We start from the raw sequence: 20,807 nt of genomic DNA on the forward strand, positions 1-20,807 counted from the left end.
TCCCTGCCCTTAAAAATGCCATTTCATGTGGCGTTACAAAGATCGTGCTGGAGAGGAACCTCTTACTTCTGGTGAGGCAAACAAAGCCTGGGAAGACTGAGGGGCACGGTGGTGGGTTGATGGATGGACCAGATGATCTTGGTGGCATTTTCCAGCTTTAACAATTCCATTAACTCCAGGTGCCATTTTGTGACCCCTTCGGCTTCTCAGCTGCATCTAAGTCCTACAGCCTCAAGTGCACACCATTAATTTTTATTTTTATTTTTGAGGGTTTGGTCTCTGTTTTACAGCTGTTGCTGCTCTTTCTTGTGAGGCAGCACATTCATGACTACAGCTCCATATATTCCAGTGGCAGCATGTGGCAGGGTGCTTGTGCCCACCTACCAGTGAGGTGAGCACCGCTCCCCTCAGCCTCCTGAGTGCTGCAGCCAGCTCCCTGCTCCCTGTGGCTGCTCATGGGATGGTGCTTGTTGCTCCAGCTCTCCTCCCTGCACAGTCACCAAGCGACCATCACCTGCTGAGCTGAAGCAGCTCAAAAGAGGAGCAATGTGGTGCCTGTGAGCACTCTGCTGGGTGGGAGGAGGGGAGTGAGAGTATCCCATAAAACAGGGAATATTTCTTGTCTTGCTCCAGTAATTCAGCACAGGCCTGTGCATTGGATTGCTGAGCCCAAGACTTTGTTTAACCCTTTTCGAAAGGGGATTTGAGCACTTCCCTGTTGTGATAGTCATACTGATTTGTCTGAGGCATAGGAATTATTATGTGTGTTAATCAGAAGGCCATCTGGCTTTCCTGTCCTTTAACAGATCTCTTTCAGCTTCTCACTTCCTATATATATATATAAAAAAAAACAACAATAAAAATCCCTCACTTTTATTTTTAGCAAGCCTGTGCTAGCTTTTCACAATGACAGTGCAAGGCACCATCCAGCAGTGACGTGGGCTTCCTTTGGGTGAATAAGGAGAGAAGAAAATGGGGGCGGAAGATGCAATAGAGGTCAAGAATCTGAGAATTAGCCTGAAATATTTCCTCTGCAGCAGAGGATATGGTGGCAGCCGTTGCCACAGTGGGTCCTTTGTGGCAGGGGCTGTTCATGGTTTGTAATGAGACAGCGCCCAGCACCCAAGGCAGGGTGAAGGTGGGCACAGTGAGGATGGGACCCAGAGCCAAAGCAAGCAGTGCCACCAGCTGGGGCATCCTGGGGTAGACAGGTAAGGATGTGCTGCCATGCCTCCCTGTGAGCCAGGTATGGCAGTGCCCAGAAAGCATTTAAAAAGCATTTGGCTCAGTACCTCAGGGTTCTGGCCGCTTCACCCCAGATCCCTCAAAGCCTTCCTACTCCTTCATGACATGCAGTTTTAGGCTAAAAATAATCAGAAGTATAATGCAATCCAGAAGGATGTTATTTTTATTCTTTTTTTTTTCTTTTTTTTCTTTCTTTTTTTGGCTGCTGGGAATGAAATCGGACAAGAAATGTGTTAGGAACAGTGCGTTCCTTTCCATTGTCACACAAGGCGTGTCCAGAGAGCAAGTGCGGTTTGTTCCTTTCTCTGACCAGGTGTTGCTTATAAGATGCACAAGAAATATGTTTCAAATAAAAACCATAACCCTTAAACAAAAGGTAATTGTTCTCCAAATTCAGCCACTTCCAGTGCCCAGCATGCTCTCTGGCAATATGCAGGCTTCCAGTTGCTTTCCATTTTCTTGGCAGTTGCATTCCAGCAGGATTTTATCCAAGCACTGTTTATATGTACAGAAACGGCTCCTAATGTCTGAGGGCTGAGCCTTAGGAAGCCGCTGTCACTGCCTGGGACCACATTTGTTCTGTTCCCTGGTTTGTGAGAACTCCAACCCACCTGGGGGCACAAACTGCACTGTGAAATGACTTCTCATATCTTTTCTTACAATTCCAGCCATACCGTCATGGAGGATCAGAGCTGAGCGGTGCCTGCTGACTGCTACAATGAGCCACGGTCTATAGAATTATCAACCTTTTCTTGCAAATTCTGATGTTCTGTAAGTAAATTGTGCTGTTTCTCCCTTTGCTTGATTTTTCCAGATCTTGAAGCCATGCAACCAGCGCGCATCTCCAGACCCATACAGTGGGAGGACCGAGGTCTTCAGTTTGTTTTTAAGGAGGATTGTTTTGAAGATTCAGAAAACTCTATTTTCTGGGGAAATGAGCTTGGAGGATAAGGCAGAGATGGTGGCAGGGTGGACACTGCTGACTGTGTGCTACTGACTTAGCTGTGTGACACAGCACACACGTACTGCAGTGAGAAGAAATTGAAGCTGTTTCTCTAACACCAGGTGAGAACGCAGTGGAGTTTGTTGAAGCTGCTTGGTTGTTTGTGGCTAACATTCGTTTAGGATCAGGACCTCTGGAACGAGCTGTTTATTCTAGACAGTCCGTAATGCCCTCACAACACAACAGAAGGTCCAAAAGAACCAGTGCTGGGACCTCATTATGTTCAGCACCCCTTAACAAATATTCAAGTATCAAATATCAAGTACAGCTCATAGATCTGCATTGCTTTTACTAATGACTATTACTGGAGGAAGGCCCTTTAATTAAATGAAATCTTGGTTTATCTTCCAGCATCTTCTTACCTTACTAGGAAGCCTGTGTCAAGTACAGGCTTTGCAGCTTGTGTTCACCTCTCTTATTTTGTTTCTCAGCTGGGCTTTCATAGTTCACCTAAGCTGCAAATTCCATGAACCAAGCATGTAAATTTGCAGTCACTTGCCTCTGCGAAGAGTAAACAGCTCTCAGCCATGAGAACTGCTATTAAAGTGAGCTGTTTTGCTGGCAGAAGTGGCTTTCCCTGTTGCTGTGCGTTGCCCAAGGTGATCCTGACCTCTGTGGTCTCTCTGAAGTTCTGTTGTGGTTGAACTGAGCAACAGCTTTTATGAAGGATTAGCTGAGCGTAACAAATACAGGACACTGTGCTGAGAAACTTGTACAACATTGCACAACTGAGGAGGAGCCCTATCTTCTGATCCCCTGGGATCAGAGGCCAAGAACTCGATTATTCAGTAGAGCTGTACTCAGCTTGTAAGCACAGCACAGTCATGTTTACAGTCTTCTCTTAGGGGCAGAAATTCTGCCTTTGCAGGTGCACGAGTGTGCAGTACAGGAGGCTGTGTGACTGATGGGCAGAGATGGGGCTGCACTCACTGCTGGTACTCGGGAGGAGGAGCCTTCCTGAGGTAACAAACTGCTGAACCCCGCTTAATCCTTCTCAGCCTGAGCAGGTCTCTGCATGCCTGTCCTGGCTGGGCCTGAGTCTTGATGCGGTCACTCACGCCAAATATACCATGTCACAAAAACTGCAGCTTGGTACTAATGTGCAACTGCAATAATATGCAAAGGGTGTTCCTAAGGAATAATCAGTTCCCAGAGTGAACTTCTGATCTGTTGGTTGCACACTGGCACCACAGTGCATCTGTGCAGTATGCATAGTGGCACCTAAGGATTAACAGTTGAGGCTTCAGGAGAAGGGCACACGTTCCTTACTAAACTTACTGAATTCTGCAGCAGTCTGATGTCTAACAAAATACCTGTGCTTTGGTTTTCATGGAGCTTTAATTCCTCAGTTGGGGTAGGTGATGGGGTGGGCAGAACTGGTGAAGAATCACCTGAGCTGAATGCAGTTTTGTTTGACTTGGGGAGCTGTTTTATGAGATCATTCTTGCACCTTAAATAATGAACTTAAAAAACCCCAGTGTGCAGTGGTGAGTATTGGCTCTCCCTTATATGGCAGCTAAAACCCAGAGTTTCTACCACAGATGGTACAGGCAAATCACATTAAGAATTTTGGCTTTTCAGTAGGATGCCCAGCACAGCTCTGCCCAGACGTGTAGCGAATCCTTGGCACTGTCCTGAAGAACGCACAGAAAACTACAAAGCGTGAGTTGCTTACACGCTGTTTACGAATGCAGAAATATTTTGCAGTGTTCTCTTTTTGCCTACATCCATGACAGGATTCAAACCTAAAACGAGAGAGATTCTAGGTGCCCAACCCCAATTGCTGAGCCAAACCCTCAGCTTGATGGCAGCAAGGCCTCCATGGCAGGGGTGGGATTGTGAGCACATTTGACTAGTACAGACCAAACGCTGTGTGTAATTGAGGAAGCCATCACAATCAAACATCTCTGATCCTTATCCTGCCCCCTTCAGCTTGATTCCTTCATCAGCATTCACTCACATCTCTCAGAGGCTGGAAATATTACCCGGAGCTCTCCTTCAGCATTGTACTATCTAAAACAAGTCCCTGCCTGTAAAGAGCTGTTTTCTTCAAAACGGTCTTTGCTCCCGCCCCCATGGTTAGCTTGGAAAGCTGGCAGCAAAACTCTGCATCTTTGAAATAACTTAAGCTCAGCCCATTGCTGCCTTCAGTTAGTTGGTTTCACAGTTACCTCTTTGTGATTCTTCAAGGTAATATCTGGCATACAGCAGCCAACCTGGCAACCATTTGAATACAGTGTCTGCTGGAGAAAAAAAGAAGAGGGAATATCATCACTGCAAAGCCTAACCTTCTGAATTCAGCCTAAAAGAACTATTGCATGCCATCTCGTGGCACCACACTGCTATTTCCCAGAAACACACTGGAGCTCCAGCCTTGTCAGTGAAGTTTAATGTTTGATGGGTTTGCTTAAAAAAATGGCTGCCAGGGTCCTAGAAAGAGCCTATTGTATGGCCAGGCTGAAGCGATGAAGCATTCCTCACCGGTAACACTTCACCCATGTTTGTGCTCTGACTTTGTAGCCTCAGCAGCTGAATCCTGGCACTGCAGCAGAGACTCAGTCTGCAGATTCCACCTTTTCAGTGTGCATGAGTGATTACTCGAGCAGAGCTGTAGCTGCACTTGCAACAAGCATCTCAACCACCGGCCTCAGAGCAGCCTTCTGCAGAACAGGATGCTCCACCTTACAATAAGTAAGTCACGTGCACATTCTTCGTTCTGATTTACTGCCTCTGGGACAGTGGCCTTGTCTTCTGTCAGCACAGGAAGAATTCCATGTGTTGGTGTATAAAATAAAGCTGATAGGCCTATTCCTAACTGCATTAACAGCTGAATACATAAATACATGGAAACGTGGTAAGGTTAGCTGTCATCTCCTCGGCGTACCCTAAGTACCTCTTTAAATGTCCCTCTGTTCTAAGGGGAGAAGAGCCATCGCAGAACTCTCATCAAGAAGTGATATAGGTACAGTTTCACTAAATCGAGCTAAGGAAATGTGAAATACCAGGACAGAGAACAACAGTACAACTTTGGGTCTTCGCTGATGTTTTAAATGCCCTGATTTTGACTCTTTTTTCCTTACTTTCTTTCTTTTTTTCTCGTTTTTAGTGGCTTCTTAGCTGGGAGGTACAGCTGAAGTTCTGCACCACCGAATCACTTCCACATATGGAGCTGTGTTATCTTCAGCAGAACCGCTTCTGGCTACACTGAAACACCGCTTTGCTTCCATTACTCTCATAATCATCACAGCGTGGATATATAAAGCAGTCAGGAAAGGACCTTAAAATACCTAACAAAAATGCATGACTTCAGCCTAAGCATTCTGTTCTATTTTTTGGCTACTGGAGACAACTATGCAACTATAGAAGTCCACAGCTTGCAGTTGGAAAGCATAAAACAGTCCAGCTAACTTGAGATGTTAGTGCAAAGAACATCATACCACACTAACAACAGAGAAGGCACTGAGTCATGATCAGCATCCTGGTAACAAGTGCTCTACGTTGGGTATGTTATGAAACTTGTATTTATACTGCTCTTGGATTAGAGGAGGAAAGCAGCTTTGTTGAGGACTCCAACTGGGACAGCATGTAAAGAAGTTCCAGGAAAGGCTGTTAGGCCAGTGAGGCTTTATGAAGCTCAGGAGTAGCAGATGTTCTTTGTATGCAGCAAAGAAAAGAGGGAACATCTTCTTATTCCAGAGTTTAATTTTGTTATATGTAATGCTGGAGTTAGAAAATAAAATAAATGGAGAGATACACTGTGAGAAGCACTGAGCCCTGCACTTAACAAGGAAGAAGGACTTCAAACACCAAGCAGTCGAGAAAATAAATTTGCTAGCAGTGTGAAAAAGTATTTGGGGTCTTTAACAGATCTCTAAATAGATAATGGATGATGAGGGAACATGCACTGGAGGGCCAGAGGAAAGACAAGTGCTTAAGGGATAAAGATAAGACAGGACAACAAATATATTAGATAAGGCTGCCACTTGAACTAATTCGAAATGTTGGGATCAGCAATCAAATGCAGCTACTGTTCCAGAGAGTGACCAGGCACACTGCATCGCCAACAGGAGACAAGCTCCAGATAGCTGCTGACAGCTAGAAATCAGACTTCATGTGTAAGTGAAATTCCAGTCATACAGGAGGACTGGAGTAGTGTGGAAGCATCTGATCCCAGGAGCTGTGGCTGTCAGCTGGAACACAGCACACATACCAGGCTACACAAAGTGTATCATCTGCTCTAATTCCACAGTGTTCATCCCAGCATCGGTTCCAAACAAACAGGAATTACTCGCAAGCAGATTTTGTGACTCATTGCTACAGCGGATCTAACCACTGTGGACCCTGCCTGCATGCCAAAGTCTGGCCTTCCTTCTTGGATCCATTCCTCAGGAGAAGAACCTTTTTACTGATGTGTAGCAGAGAGCTGAGCTAAAACCAGAAAAAACTTACAGTATTAAACAAAGAAATGTGCCATTTTGTCACACAGGGTGAAATTCCAGGAATTTATTGCTGTACGTTTGCTTAATCCATTAATTTGTCTTACAGTCGTCATGAAGTGCCAAATTGTGTGCTACATGTAACATAGATCCTGTTATTCCCTTCCGAATGCCATTTTACAGTGGGTGTGTGGAGCAACACAGCAGCAGTCACAAAACATGGCTCGAGCTTCTCTCAAGAGCTTAAAAATAAAGATTTGTATACAAGCTGAATACCGACATGTTACTTAACAGGTCACCCAGCAGTTCTAATAGGAATATCTTCAGGTGGAAGTTTGCGCTGTTAAAATTTACGACTCAGACCAAACATCCTCATCCTCACTGCGGTAACAAGATACTTGCAAAGACAAGAACTATGGTATGTAAATGTCGCACGCAGGAACTGCTCCATTTCTATCAGAAGCAAAAACTGCTACTTAGAAGCAAGGAGAGGCCTAGCTAAGGCGATCAGCCTGTGTTAAAAACGTACACATCCAGGTTTGGCAGTGGAATTCTGTTGACCACCTTGAATGTTTCTTTATTGTGGGTTTTTTTTGGTTAAGTACAAGTACTCTTTCCCTCCCACCAAGAACACTTTATAAATCCCCTTATTTTCATTATAGCTCCATATTATTTACAGGACTCCTAAAGATTAAGTACAAACTAGTATGAAATTAATGATAGCTTGCTCTTCAAATATGTATCCCATGGCTAAATAAATACCAAGCCATTCTGACAGAGTGATCTGGAGTTACGATTCAGAAGCATGTGTATCTGTGATGCCAGATGCCTTCTCATTCACAGCAGAGGATTCGCTTGATCTGTCAACAATAGTCGCCTTAGAAGTTGGGGTAGCACTATCCAAGGTGAGTGGAGAGGTCTGTTCTACATTTACAGTAGTGCCAGGGTCAACAGAAAAGCTTCCAGCTTGAGTCATGGTGGGAAGCAAATCTGTAGGCACTGTAGATACCTCTGTGACCAAAGGAAGCAGAGGAACGCATTTTGGTGGCATCAGTGGAGGTGTTATTCCCATTAGATTCAAAGGCGGCAAAGAAGGAAGGGTTGGCATACCTAAGAATAAAAAAAAGAACAGTCAGCTGCTATATACCACACAGATCTAGACAGATTCTGAGTTAGTTTAACAGTTTTCCCTTCTCTAAGCCCCTGTATATCCTTGGAGAGAACTCAGCAAGTTTGTTTCATAGCCTGATGCATTTATTTCAGAATCAAAGAATCAGAATAAACTCCAGTTTGCTTCCAGTCCTCTAGGGAGCTGGGACTAAATTACCAATACTGGTTATTAGATGTTTCCGGCCAGCAACAAGAAATTAGTAAGAACTTACTTCGTGTAAGTGTCTAATTTCTTCTTGCTTACTCTAAGCGCATCTTCAGCACTTTGATTCAAAACCATACATCTCATATTAGTTGGACCCTCTGGCATTCACTCAAGATTCTTTGATTTCCTTGTCTAGCAAACAAAGAAACACTTTGTCTTTTTCTACCTGTACAACTATGTACTTTCTTTCTCAGCACAGGACAATCCCTTTGGAGATCATAAATCGGGTAATACAAGATGCAATTAAGTGCACAGGCTTAGTGCTGGTTCCTCTCAAAACATAATCCCTGCCTACCCAATCTGGGCACTGATGTCAGCTCCCATTTCCAGCAAACGCTCCATTTATCCTCTTCAGGACTCCAGCAGATGGTTCTAAATGAGTGTCAAAGATGGTCACGGAGAGACCTGCTATTACAGCGTTTCAGTTTGCAGGAGCACTTACCAGGCTGTACCATTTCTGGAACGATGTGTGGCGCCGGTAAATTAAGTTTGGACAGATCAGGCAGGTTGGGAAGTCCCGCTGGTAATGGCATCAGACCTGAGAGGAGAGAGAAAATTGCCAGTTCAAAACTTGGAGTTGTTCTTTATCTCTGATTGTTTCTGAGATCTTATGATACCGCTTTACATCTTACCATCCTTACACACAAAAATGCAAGTTCACCTAAGTTTCATCTACGAGGCTGTGAATGAACAGCTGCCTGCAAAGTACAGAAATCCCAGCGCTTTTCTTATTTCAAAGAATGAACAGGAACTTTTTCCAAAGCTTAGTTTTCAGCAAAGAGAGCTGTCTGACTGCAGCCCTGCACAGAAAGACCTCAGTTCTTAATGTGAGTGCAGAAAACTACAAGAGGATGGAATTCAGAAGGAAACAGCACTAAAGGTCGGAAATGTTGATATTAGTACTCATTTTATAGCTAAAGTTAAACACAAAAATATATATAGAGAAGGCAAAACAGCAACTTTCAAGGTCAGGAAGGGTTGAAAATACAGTGCAGAACAAGCTGAGCATTAAAAAGGAGGCCACTAAAACAGAGTTTTTAGAGGTGAAAGGAATGCAGCAACAGGCAAAAAATGCCTTCCCATATCTTCTTTTCTGCCCTGATGTCTGAGGAAGAAATACAGAGTAGCATGCAGCTTCACAGTTTCCAAAGCATTTTGCAACATACAGTGTATGAAGTGTAAGAAATAACAATGTACCAACTGAAGGACCATTGCAAATAGCACAACAAACACCTGGAGAAATCCTCAGTGCTGTGTCTGTTGTGCAGGGCCCTAACAGGTCAATGATTATCAGCTTTCTTGCCAAGTCAGACCTCTGTGCCATAGACATGCAGCACATATGGCTCATCAAAAACAATTCATAACATTACAGAGGATATATGAAAGTGTTTTGATATGAAATGCCTACATTATGTGAAGCTGTATTCCCCCGGCCCCCAAAAAACAGTGGAAGAGACCAGCCCTTTCCTTTTTTCTTGTAACGTCTCAAGCCATGTTACCTACTCACCAGGTAGTGTTGTTGCTGGGTTAACTGGTGGCACAGAGGTAAGGGACTGGCTGACCTGTGGTGGTAACAACGGGACTCTTGGAACTCCTGCTGGAGCACACAGGAAAACAAATGTCAGTTATAAGAGTACTACATTTCAGCGACCGTAGTCCTCAGGAGAGTATAAATGAATAATTGCTCACAGGAGATTTGTTATTTGCCTTAAATAACCATAAAACACCAATGAAGAAAAACAGTATTCTATAAGAAAAAAGATGGGTGTTATTCAGAAGTTATCAAATCTCTCCTGAGCAAGTAAAGCACATTCAGAGTGAAATACGTTATTGCATCACTCTAGCCTTTGTTGTCAAGAAAAGTTTGGAAAAGAGAAAGAGAGAAGTTTCTTTTCCATTATGCCCTCTATAAAACCAATGGAAACATGTGTCAATCCACCCTCCATACTGACCTGTACTGAGAACATTAGTGACAGTAGTCGAGGGTGAGCTAATAGAAAGTCCTGACAGACTCTGCTCAAGTCCTACTGGCCCAGGGGGTAATGCCGGTGAGGGGTTAACTGATGACAGCTGAACCTTTTCAGGAGAAAAAACAGAAGGTTACATAATCAGGGTTTGTTTTCATAAGAGCCAATAAAAACAGAAAAGCGATGCAACCCCATAATCCATATTACAGAGCCAAAGAGATGACTACATCTTACCTCTGTAAAGCCATCTTTGAGAGGGCTGAGAGATGCACTGGGCAGCTGTCCTGGGAGAGAGATTTTCTTTCCCTCTTCAAATGGGCGGGTAGGTATCCTATGCAAATACCCATAGCCAATGCCACACCCTAGGCTTTTAAAATATGAACGCACAGAAATCAGTAAAATTATTAAATTATAATAATTAAAATTATTAAGACTCCCCAGCAAGCAACACACAAAGGACTGAAGGTGGCAGCACATTTCAAGATCAGTTCTGCACAGTCATTTGTGTTTACAGAAAAGAAGGCCAAGTGTCTGCTATGGAGATACAACACCATGAGACAACAGAACCAGGAACTGTAACTTTCAGCAATAAACATTTAGCACAGAAGTTTATTGTTATTTAAACCAAGCAGCTGTATCAGCTGTATCGCCATGGAATTCAACTTGTTCCTGTTGTTTGCAGCTGCCTGTTCAGGGTATGGTGCAATAATGCAAGAATATACTTCAGCCTCTTTAGTATTTGAAGTCTAATGCAGAAAGCATTACTAACTAGAACTTAATTTCAAGTAAACGTGCAATTGACTGCAGCAGAAATCCCTTGGATATAAGGCCAGTCTTTCCTGGGTAATGCAAAGAACTAAAGCAAGCAGCTTCTAGACCAGGGCTGTAAGGAAGTTGTCCCACCCCTCCCTGCTCCCAGTAATGTACTTTTTCCCCTTACCTGCCTTCTCCACCCCAGGCAGAATTTGGAGTTATCACCACTTCCCGGCAGTTATCTGTGTCTGTGTTATATACATACAGTTTTAATGGCTTTGCTTCATGCGTTTCAATAAGGGAGAAGAGATCTTCAGTCTGCAAAATGATAATGACCTTAATTATCATGCAGTCATTATAATTTGATATGAAACCAGCTTCCTAGTCCTAACTTTGTGTCACAAAACCTAATAACTGCTACAAAACCGTGGTGCTGCTGCTTTATCATAAGGACAACTGTGCTTTGCCAGCACAACTCAGAAGACATATGAGACAACCTCAGATTTGAAATCTCTTTTTTGAACTTCTTAACGTGAGCATTTTGTAATCTAATATCTGCCTCGATAAAGATTTAGGAGCAGTTCTTAATTTCCATAGTTGCGTTTAAGCACAATGAAGAGGCAATGAGTGAGAAATTCTTCCTTTTTGTATTAAATTACTTCAGTTGGCACTGATGGAAACAGCCCTAGTATACTTTCTGCTTAAGAATAAAAACAAATGAACGTGAAGAAACTTAAGCACACACATACCTCGTTCATGACAGTATCTGCTCCAATGATATAGTCACTATGAGGTCTGAGCCCAGCTAATGCAGCAGGAGAGTTTGGTTCCACTTCCTAGTTTAAAGAAGGAAAGTAACAAAACATTACAGAACAGCCATGGTGCTGCACAACAGCTTACATGCACACTTCACACAAGTCTGGAGTCAAGCAGACAAACTTCTTCAACTCTGATCAAGTTTTCAACCCAGAGAGTAAAACAAACCTGAGCCTGTAAAACAATGGCTGGATGACAGTCTTGTTAGTTACTGTTACAAGGGGTTCTGAATACTGTGCAGGAAAACTGGTTTAAATACAAGACTTGCTAATGTTCTCAAACACTGTTTTACTTCAAAAGCCTTTCAAAAAACAAAGCCAATGAAAAGAGAACAGAGCAATTTCAGCTCATGCCTTGCATGCTCCCCTGCAAGTTATTTTCCAGTAAAGAGACAGAAAGTTTAACAGCAAACAACAACTTCTGGAGAAAGAAAAATACTTGAAGGTCTGTACGTACCAGTACGTGCCACACATTTTCATTGGCCCCATCGAAGCTACAGAAACGAATGCTCACCCCCAGCAGGCCCTGCCCACCCCACATGTTGCTGGGGGTCACAGACGTTTCCCTCAGTTCCAGTGTCTTGCTGCTGTACACCAGCATTTTTACAGGTTTTTCAACGTTGGCTTTCAATAGGTCCTTGAGTGTGTCATTGTCTTTATTCTGTGAACGTTCAAACAAAAGGGTGATTTAGTGTTGAACACAGCAAGCATCCCATTCCACAGCAACACTTTTGTATTTCAGAGGCCCGATGAATGCAGGCATTCTTAACTCCGCAGTTAAATTCTTATGACAGAAATGCCAGATGACCAATTCCAAACTGTGAGTTTGGAGAACTACAGGGCCTACTTCTTATGCCTCCAAAGAACAAAATCCTTTCAAGTAGAGCAGATATGCCCAGAACAGAGATTAGGATAATTCACCATAGGCTGAGCTCTTTCCATATGCTCTCAGACGTGCCCTGGAGCTCTGCAGAGACTTTCATGAAGAGCTTACCTACAGCTGCTTCCTACTGCTCTGATGGTTTGCTCTGCTTGGAAACTTCCTCACACGATTCCCGCCCAGCTAACAGCTTTGACAACAGTTCTTTCAACCTTCTTGTTGTGACTGAAATGAGTTCAGAGGTTCTCATGCTGGCAGTTTTATGGATGCACAGTGGGCACCAGCACGAGCAGTGAGAGGTACAGCAGCAGACAGTGCTCTCTCCTGCCATGCAGATATTTGCAGAGCTCTGCATCCCCACTCCTCCACTTCATTTCTGATCGAATTCTAACTCTAAGGTGAAAGAAATCAATCTCTGAAGCAGTCAGGCTTTCCTATCTTAAGCCAAGAATATATTTCAATATATACATATTTTAATAAAAGAAACAGAATTATCTCTAGCAGTAAGATTCCCAGCACACTGCTTGTTTCACAGTCAATACTGCACAGCAGCAGCATACTTACCAATCTCGAACCATTAATAGACACAATAAAATCAAAGAACGGCTCCAATCCAGCCCTGTGACCTGGGGAGTTTTCTTGAACCTAAGAAAATTAAACAAGAGTTCAGCAAAAGTGCGCCAATGCTGATTTACAGATTAAAGTTATATTTCCAGCAATGCAGGGCTGCAGCTGTGTGAGCACAGGTTGCCATCCTGTGGTCACACATCCTTGCCACCGCTCTGTGAGAGCACCCACACAACCCGCAATCCGCTGCCATACCAGCACAATAATTTATGTGCTGTGCTCACACGGGGCCTAATGACTGGCCACACTGCCCTCAGAATGTGAGAGGATGCTTCTAATTCCAAAGGGAACAGCTGAGAGATGTACTTTTGTGTGTTGTTTAGTCATGATGACATGCGTTGCCAATAGACAAAAGAAACCCCAACACAGCTATCAGATTTCTCCTGCAGCCTTTGGAGCGCAGTGTACCTTTCCTGCTCTGTAAGCTGACCCCTCTTACTCCATAGCTTTTTCTTTTACAAGCTACATTTGCCTTCTGGAAGTTCTGCGAAGTGTCAGCCATGTGGTTTGTCACACGTTCATCCACCTGACAGGGCTGGTACAAATCCAGACAGTCATTCAGTGCCCGTCTGCTTCTGCAGGAATTGAACTTTCTTAATATGACTCATCCAGAAAAAAATACTGTAATATGCGAAAAAAACCCACACTTGCTAGCTACTAAAATTGGCCTGTTTGAATCTGTTTACCTCCTCCTGACACAGTCACAAAGTCAGAGGTTGGAAAAAGCTCAGATGACTCACATGGAGCCTTCTGCAGCAGATGCCAGAAGCCTGGGACATCAGTGTCCCGTAGTCTCAATATTCATTAAAGAAAAAATAATCCGGAATCAGTCATTCCGCTAATTGCTTTCAAAATTTGGTACAACAGCCAAGTACAAATTCGACATTATCCCAGTCACAGCAATAAAAACAACTGAGGTAGAAATCACATCACAGAAACCCACAGTCCCAAGCAGAAGCGTCTCTGCAAGGCGCCTGCCTACAGCGCTGTGCACTGGGGTGCTGTCGGCTCAGCAGCCATGAGGCAGCTGTGGGAGCACAGCTCTGCACCAACAAGCAGCCAGCACACAGCACAGCTCGCTGCAGGGAGCTCTGAGCTCAGGTTGCATCTCAGCAAAGGATAACCAGCATTCTGGGAAACAAGAAGGCACAAAGACCTTCCAACAGAAATAATAACAATCCCATTTATCCATACATAAGTTCTCAGCCCTCGGTCCATCTTTGTACTTCCCAACTATTGAGTCACTTCTCTTTGTAACTGAATAAGAATTAAGGAGGAAAAAAAGCCTCGTTCTCTAAAAGCCAGCTGTTATTTCAGACATGTAAGTTACAGACACCTGTGGGTGAATGCCACAACTGTCTGTCAGTGAACAAAACCAGAGGCAAAGGGAATCAGCTGAGCTGTGGAACTGCCACCCCAGGAGGCTTTGAGGAGCAAGTGAAGAAAGTCCATGGAATGCTGAATGCCAGGAGGAAGAGGAAGGTTTTGTGACCCCTTCATTCCCATCCAACTGTGCAGGACTTGAGCTGCTCAGCCAGATGGCAGCACTGCTGACTGCACCTTGCTGTCAGGAACAGGTTTCAAGGTCAAAGCAACTGTATCACTAAGAAAACTTCTGAGAATACAAAGTTGCACTGTACTGAAAATGTTTCCAAACACTGTAACTCTATACCCAGATGCAGGTGTTACGTTGTACATGTTATAATAAGGCTGTGGTCACAATTAGGCCCCGAGCTACAGTATGTAGAGCTATGTGGAAACCATCATCTCTGGAAGCAGACGAGGACTCTCATCACCTCTGAAAGCAGCTTATCTTCTACAAGTGCCACTTCAGCCTCATAGAAGCCCAACTTCAGCACTACACACACAGCTCGTAGGGAGCAGGAGCTCTAAAGCTTCCCCTCCCAAAATAAGAAATCCTTTCTAAATAGTATTTACTTTATTAGAAACAAAATGCTGCATAAACAAGTTTGCTTGGTACTTCTTTTACACACTCCATGAAGGGCAATAGAAGTTCATGACGTACAGTCTGTTAAGCCATTCCTGTTAGGTCTCAGAGAACCACTTTGATTCCGTCAGCTATTTCAGACACGTGACAGGGTGTAACTGTATTGAATTTCTTTACGAAACAACCAGCTTTGGAGACAAAAGGCTTCATAGGCTTTTTTAAGAAATAAATTCTCTCCACACGGCATCAGATTTTGCTCTTAGCACAGAGCACTCACATCAAGCGTCAAAAACTGAGCCTCCTTTAGAGGAGAAAAACCCTCTTTATGGTCACATGTTTGTAACCCCACCACAGCAAACAGAGGCACTCCAGTTAAGTTAGAAATCTCAACATTGGGCACTGTTGGTGAGAGCAGCACAAAACCATGACGATCGGAAACAGATCCGTAACACAGGTATACACGGATACAGATATATATATGATTTACCCAATTAAAACACTGAGCTCACAAGTAAAGCCTGCTCAGGTTTGGACTGGAAGTCAGAACAGCACTGCCCAGCACTGCCACCAGGGCAAGGTGCAGGGCACAGCTCCTCTAACAGGGAAGTTGAATGTTCTGCCATTGAAGAACAGCTTACAGAGCACCAACTGCAGAGTTACACTTGGGAGAAACTAAGGGGAAAAGCTCTTGTGAATGTATGTCACATATATATTTCAGTACAAGCAGCCCATGTTACAGTTGCTGAACTTCAGAGTTTTTCTCTACTTTGGGTCTGCAATCCCAACAACATCCAGCACTGGCTGAGCTCCTTTCTGACCAGGATCATGATGCAATTTCAACGTCTACAAACAGAAAAAAATAGTTGTTCGTGGTTGCGGCATCTGAAGACATCAGCAGGAAGGTAGGGCAGTGACAGAGACCCACAGAGGCTCTTCTGGGTCCTTCCCTGTGCTTGATGGGTGTTGGGTATTGGGTAGGTGGTGCCTGTGTGCACTAGGGATGGTGCTGCTAAACGCTGGACCATCAAGGCACAAGAATGCATTCTGACTGGGTGTGATCTGATCCCTGAGATAAATGCTCATAGACTGTTATTCAGTGCTAGTAGGTCGGAGAACTGGAGGTCTCTGAATCTGCAGACACACTGTGGGTTTGTTGACACCATACGACCCTGGAATTTCTGGTAGATGCTGGTGCAGATGTTACCACACTCCCATTGTGATCTTGGCCTAGAAAATGGCCAATGGAACCAACGGTGCAGCTTGTTGCAGGGAGGGGCGGGCAGAACATCTGGGATTGTGGAAGGGAATCAGCGTGCTGATGCTGCTTACTGCATGGCTACAGTTGATCTATGTGCCACTGCCAAAATGTCACATAAGTGGTTCCATCAGCCAGCACTGTCACTACACAGGTATATGGGAAATTGGTAATCACAGCCTGAACCTCTGATTAATCAGCTGTGGGAGCACAGGTGAGAGTAATTTAGCTGTGCTCCCTGAAGGGGTGGAGCTTGACTCCATCTCCTCTAGACCTCATTTAAGGGCTGACCACCACTAAGGCAGCATCTCCTGGAGACTGTTCCTTGGTGGAGGTTGCCTCAGCATTTTCCAGTGAAGGTATCCATACTGGTGAGTTTTCCTTATCAATAACCTTCTGAATCTCTGTTACCATCTTTGTTACCATCTCTGTATCATTCCTCTTTGCTGCTGTTGTGTGTTTTCAGCTTTGCAGGCACTACAGCCTCATCTCTTTGGTATATTATTATATATATAAAGAACAAGCCTCTTTCAGAGCACACCTTTCACCTGTCAAACTACCAACACGTATTCTGAGGTGGAAAAGAAAAATCAAAATGGATTATTACACACTAATTAAATAAAAATGAATAAGCAAGGACTGCCTTGGCTGTAGCTTACATGGAAGTGTCAGCACGTGACTGTTTGGATCTGCTCAGAATGTCACCATTTGCTTTTCAACAGCATCGCACCAGATTTTAACGCCTGGGAGACCATCTCTGTTCATTATCTACACACAGAAACCAGACAAGCCACAGCAGCACTAATTCACAGGAGCAGTCCCTGTACCCCTTCATGTGCCCAAAGGGTGGCACTGTATGGAGACAGAGAGCTGATGTGGCAGGCTGGATGCCAGCACTCACCATAAGGGTGCTGCTGCTCTCACTACGGCACGTGGCAAACGCAGTGATGTGCACACAGCTGTCAAAACATTGCCGGCAAAGCTCCTGCACCGCCCCGTGCATCAGATCCAAGGGCAGAACCCACCTTCTGCTCTGCTCATCGAGCCCTGTGCTACAGCAAGGGCTGCTCACAGATCCCCGGCACAGCCTAATGAATGTTACTGCTCACAGAGCCGTGGTGACGGGGCTGCACGGTCACTCCCGACAGCATCGCGTCCTCCCTGGCTCTCCACACCCGGCCTGGCGATGCGCAGCGCTGCCCGCAGCTCCCCGACGTGCCACCCCGGCGGCAACGAGACGCCGCAGCTCCATCAGCCGCAGTGACGGAGCGTCTGACGGCAGCTCCGAGCGATCAGCGCGTTGGGAAGAGCCGCGGGACAAGCGCCCCCCGCCCCGAGGCCCGGCTGCAGCCCGGCACAGCCCGCACCGGGCCGGGGCCCCTCGGCGCCAACGAGACCCAGGATCGGCCCCAGGAGCGGCAGCGCCCCGATCCCACTGTGCTGTGCGGGGCTGTGCGGGGTTCCCCGCTGCCCGTACAGGGCCCTCACCGCGCCGCCCTCAGCCCCGGCCCGGGGGCCGCTCGGTGCTTGGAGCCGGGGCAGAGGCCCAGCGGCGGCCGCCGTCCTACCGGCCCCCAGGGCCCGCGCCCGCCGCCCTCACCCGCAGGACGTGGTAGCCCTCGGTGCCCCCCCCGGGGATCTCCACGCTCTGCGAGGCGCCCATGGCGGCGGCGGCCGCACCGAGCCCGGCCGCACGGACGTGGCACTCGCTCCCGCCCGCCTCGGCTGGGGCGGGGCAGGCCGCGCGCGGGGCACGCCGGGACGCCGCGCTACAGCGCCCCCTGCCGGAAGAGGGACGTCGCCGGGCGTGACGTGATACGGCGGCCGGCAGAGGACACACGGCTGAGACGAACGGCCGCTCCGCCCCTCTCGCTCGTCTCCGGCGCGGTGTCGCCCCCTGGCGGCCCGGAGTTGCATTGTGCAGAGCCGAAGGAGCCCACACGGCTCAGGAGCAGCAGAGGGACAACGACGCACCATCCAAATCGCACCTCTTGGAAAGCTTTTTAGGCCGCCCTTTTTGTAGACTGCAGCTAGGCAGCAGCCTTAACGCAGAGCTCAGCCCGCGGTCAGTGCCACCGCTCTGCTGGGGCTCATCGCTCGGGTAAAGGAGGATGTTCTCTGTGGATGCCCAGCGATCCCATGAAAGACTGAACTAAAACACCAGATTTATCTGATGAAATACCTGTGAACTCGGTCCAGTGCTCTATAGGGAAGGCCAGGCTGTAACAACAAAGAAACACAGAAGGCCCTTTTAAGGGAAAAGGACGCAAAGCCTATGTAGGAAATATGGAATATAATTACCTTGTATGGGAAATTGGTAATCACAGCCTGAACCTCTGATTAATCAGCTGAAGGTAAGTGTCGGGTCAGCTGTGGGAGCACAGGTGAGAGTAATTTAGCTGTGCTCCCAGAAGGGATGGAGCTTGACTCCACCCCTCTGGACCTCATTTAAGGGCTGACCACCACTAAGGCAGCACTCTTGGAGACTGCTCCTGGTGGAGATTGCCTCAGCATTTCCCAGTGAAGGTATCCTTATTGGTGAGTTTTCCTTATCAGTAACCTTTTGAATCTCTGTTACCGTCTTTATTACTATCTCTGTATCATTCCACTTTGCAACCTAAAGGTATAGTGTAAGAGTGGATGAGAGCAAACTCCATTTGCAGAAATTAGCCAATGCTATAACCTACCTCTTCCTTTCTGCATGTATCTCACCAGCTGCATTTCAAAAGTGATTAAAGTTAATGAGCTGTGCTTTGTGGTAGGACCGTGAAAACTTAATTGACATAATTAGTTGTGAGATAGCAAGTGCATCTTCCTGTGTAACAACAAGTCATCGTCTGATAAGAATAATAATGTACTTAACAAATAAATCAAGGCCCTTCTAATGTGTTAGTAAAATAATGAAGTAGAAGTGGCACATGTGCAAATGATGAATTATTAGTCTGGAGGCTGCACGCCACATTGTGTGAATAAGATGGATGTGAAAGTGGCTTTTCTGAAACTGCCAGCTATGGCTAAAATCCTGTTTCCAGTAGGCAAAACAGCCACAGCACCCTTCAGAGGGGATGTGTTCCAAACCCTTCCAGCACAGGCCGTCCTCCCTGCACAGAGCAGGAAATGCAGTGGCTGAAGAAAAGCAGCTTACTTCCCTCCTTAATCCCTCTGCATTATGGGCGCTAGGCAAGCAGGAATGAAGATGGATGGAGAAACCAATGTGTGTGTGGCAGGAAGGGAGCTGCTGTATGCAGCACTCAAACCTCTGTGTTTGATCAAAGCATTCAGAAGCTAAGACAGGCAGAAAATGATGATTTATTGCAGAAATGGCCTTAAAGTCAAATATGCACAAATGTACCAGAACAAAAGATTACAAAGCATAGTTAAGAATCAGCACGTAATTTTAACCAATGTGTGCCTTTAAAATTAAATTAAGTGAACACTACCAGAGCTATGGGGAGGCTTGCATCTCTATAGGTAGGGTAATAAAATGCTCAGAGGGGGGAGTTCAAGGCAACAGAGCAATAGTGCCCAGTGACTGAGAAGAGAATAGGTCACAAGGCAGCTGCTGGTTGTAACAACTTTTATCCCTTAAACAATCTCGTTTGTTCCTGCTGTTAGTGTATTGCTTGGTACAAAGAATTGCAGGACAAAACATCTGCTTGCTGAGTCCAGTCACAGCATAAGAGGACCAGGCTTGGGGGGAGCCATCAGCAGTCTGATGGATGTCTGCAAACAATTCATCTGTTAGCAGTGCTCAAGGAGATGCTGTCTCCTTTGCAAGCAGTCAGGGAACAAACTATGGCTACTTGGAAGGCATCCACCAGGCTGTGCACCTTTAGTACCTAGTATTTCACTATACTACAGGGCATAAAACATAGGTCCTTCAGCTCTACAAAAGAGTAGCTCCAGTTTGCACAAATGGCCCCTAAAAGCCTGCTGACACAGAGAAGCCTTACACCTATCCATTAGACTGCAGCAGCACTCAGATACTGCTTTATCTTAGTTCAGGAGCAGTACGTGTTTTGAGGGTGAGCTTATCTAATAATAAGAGTAAGACAGAGGAGGTCAGCATGCGTGCAAATGTGAGAGGTGTGAGGACGAAGGACCTGCATTTGACCTGCTACAGAAGACAGCTGCAAAAAGACCAGCGTGTGTGCAAAATGCAAAGACAAGCAGTAGTGAATCACTTCCGATGGAAGCCAAGCACCAGTGAGCCTCAGATCAAGCAATCCCTGAAAGTAGGCAGGCTGTGATTAAATACTATGGTCTGATGCTCTAAAAGTTAATTAAATACAGGAGTAATGAGGGGCTTTTAAGAGCTGTTTTTATGGTCATTAGTTGCTATGCAGCTGAAAAGGGAATGAAAAGCAAGTTTGGAAGGCATTAGCTGAGCAGGGAGCTCTCAGGCATAGTCTTCCCAATGACAGTGCTGCAGGGCTCGCTCTCCCTTGTGCTCAGCAAGGCACAAAGAGACCACTCTGTCTTGACCTGCAAGCTTTGACTTCC

At 45.7% G+C, this 20,807-nt stretch overlaps 1 protein-coding gene and 1 long non-coding RNA gene across 4 annotated transcripts; one reads left to right on the forward strand and one right to left on the reverse strand.

Moving 5' to 3' along the window:
- Nucleotides 1-958: 958 nt before the first annotated feature.
- Nucleotides 959-7,459, forward strand: LOC116653670. 2 transcript variants are annotated; one of them, XR_004307938.1, is made up of 4 exons: nt 959-1,973; nt 2,060-2,310; nt 3,117-4,939; nt 5,355-7,459. It is a non-coding gene; the product is annotated as an uncharacterized LOC116653670 (long non-coding RNA). The 2 variants fall into 2 exon arrangements; XR_004307937.1 differs by lacking the exon at nt 959-1,973 and having other exon boundaries at nt 1,980-2,310.
- Nucleotides 6,737-18,061, reverse strand: GORASP2 (golgi reassembly stacking protein 2). Of its 2 annotated transcripts, none has more exons than XM_015868525.2 (10): nt 17,905-18,061; nt 13,039-13,119; nt 12,052-12,255; nt 11,529-11,615; nt 10,967-11,097; nt 10,261-10,393; nt 10,012-10,135; nt 9,567-9,653; nt 8,502-8,597; nt 6,737-7,794 (listed from the first exon to the last, which is right to left on the reverse strand). In XM_015868525.2, the coding sequence occupies exons 1-10, from the start codon at nt 17,965-17,967 to the stop codon at nt 7,475-7,477; spliced, it is 1,326 nt and encodes a 441-aa protein (XP_015724011.1). In that variant the 5' UTR covers nt 17,968-18,061; the 3' UTR covers nt 6,737-7,474. The 2 variants fall into 2 exon arrangements, with proteins under 2 accessions (XP_015724011.1, XP_015724010.1); XM_015868524.1 differs by having other exon boundaries at nt 9,567-9,656.
- Between the last annotated feature and the right edge of the window lie 2,746 nt (nt 18,062-20,807).

The sequence above is a fragment of the Coturnix japonica genome, chromosome 7 (genome assembly GCF_001577835.2).
Source record: "Coturnix japonica isolate 7356 chromosome 7, Coturnix japonica 2.1, whole genome shotgun sequence".
NCBI lineage: Eukaryota > Metazoa > Chordata > Aves > Galliformes > Phasianidae > Coturnix > Coturnix japonica.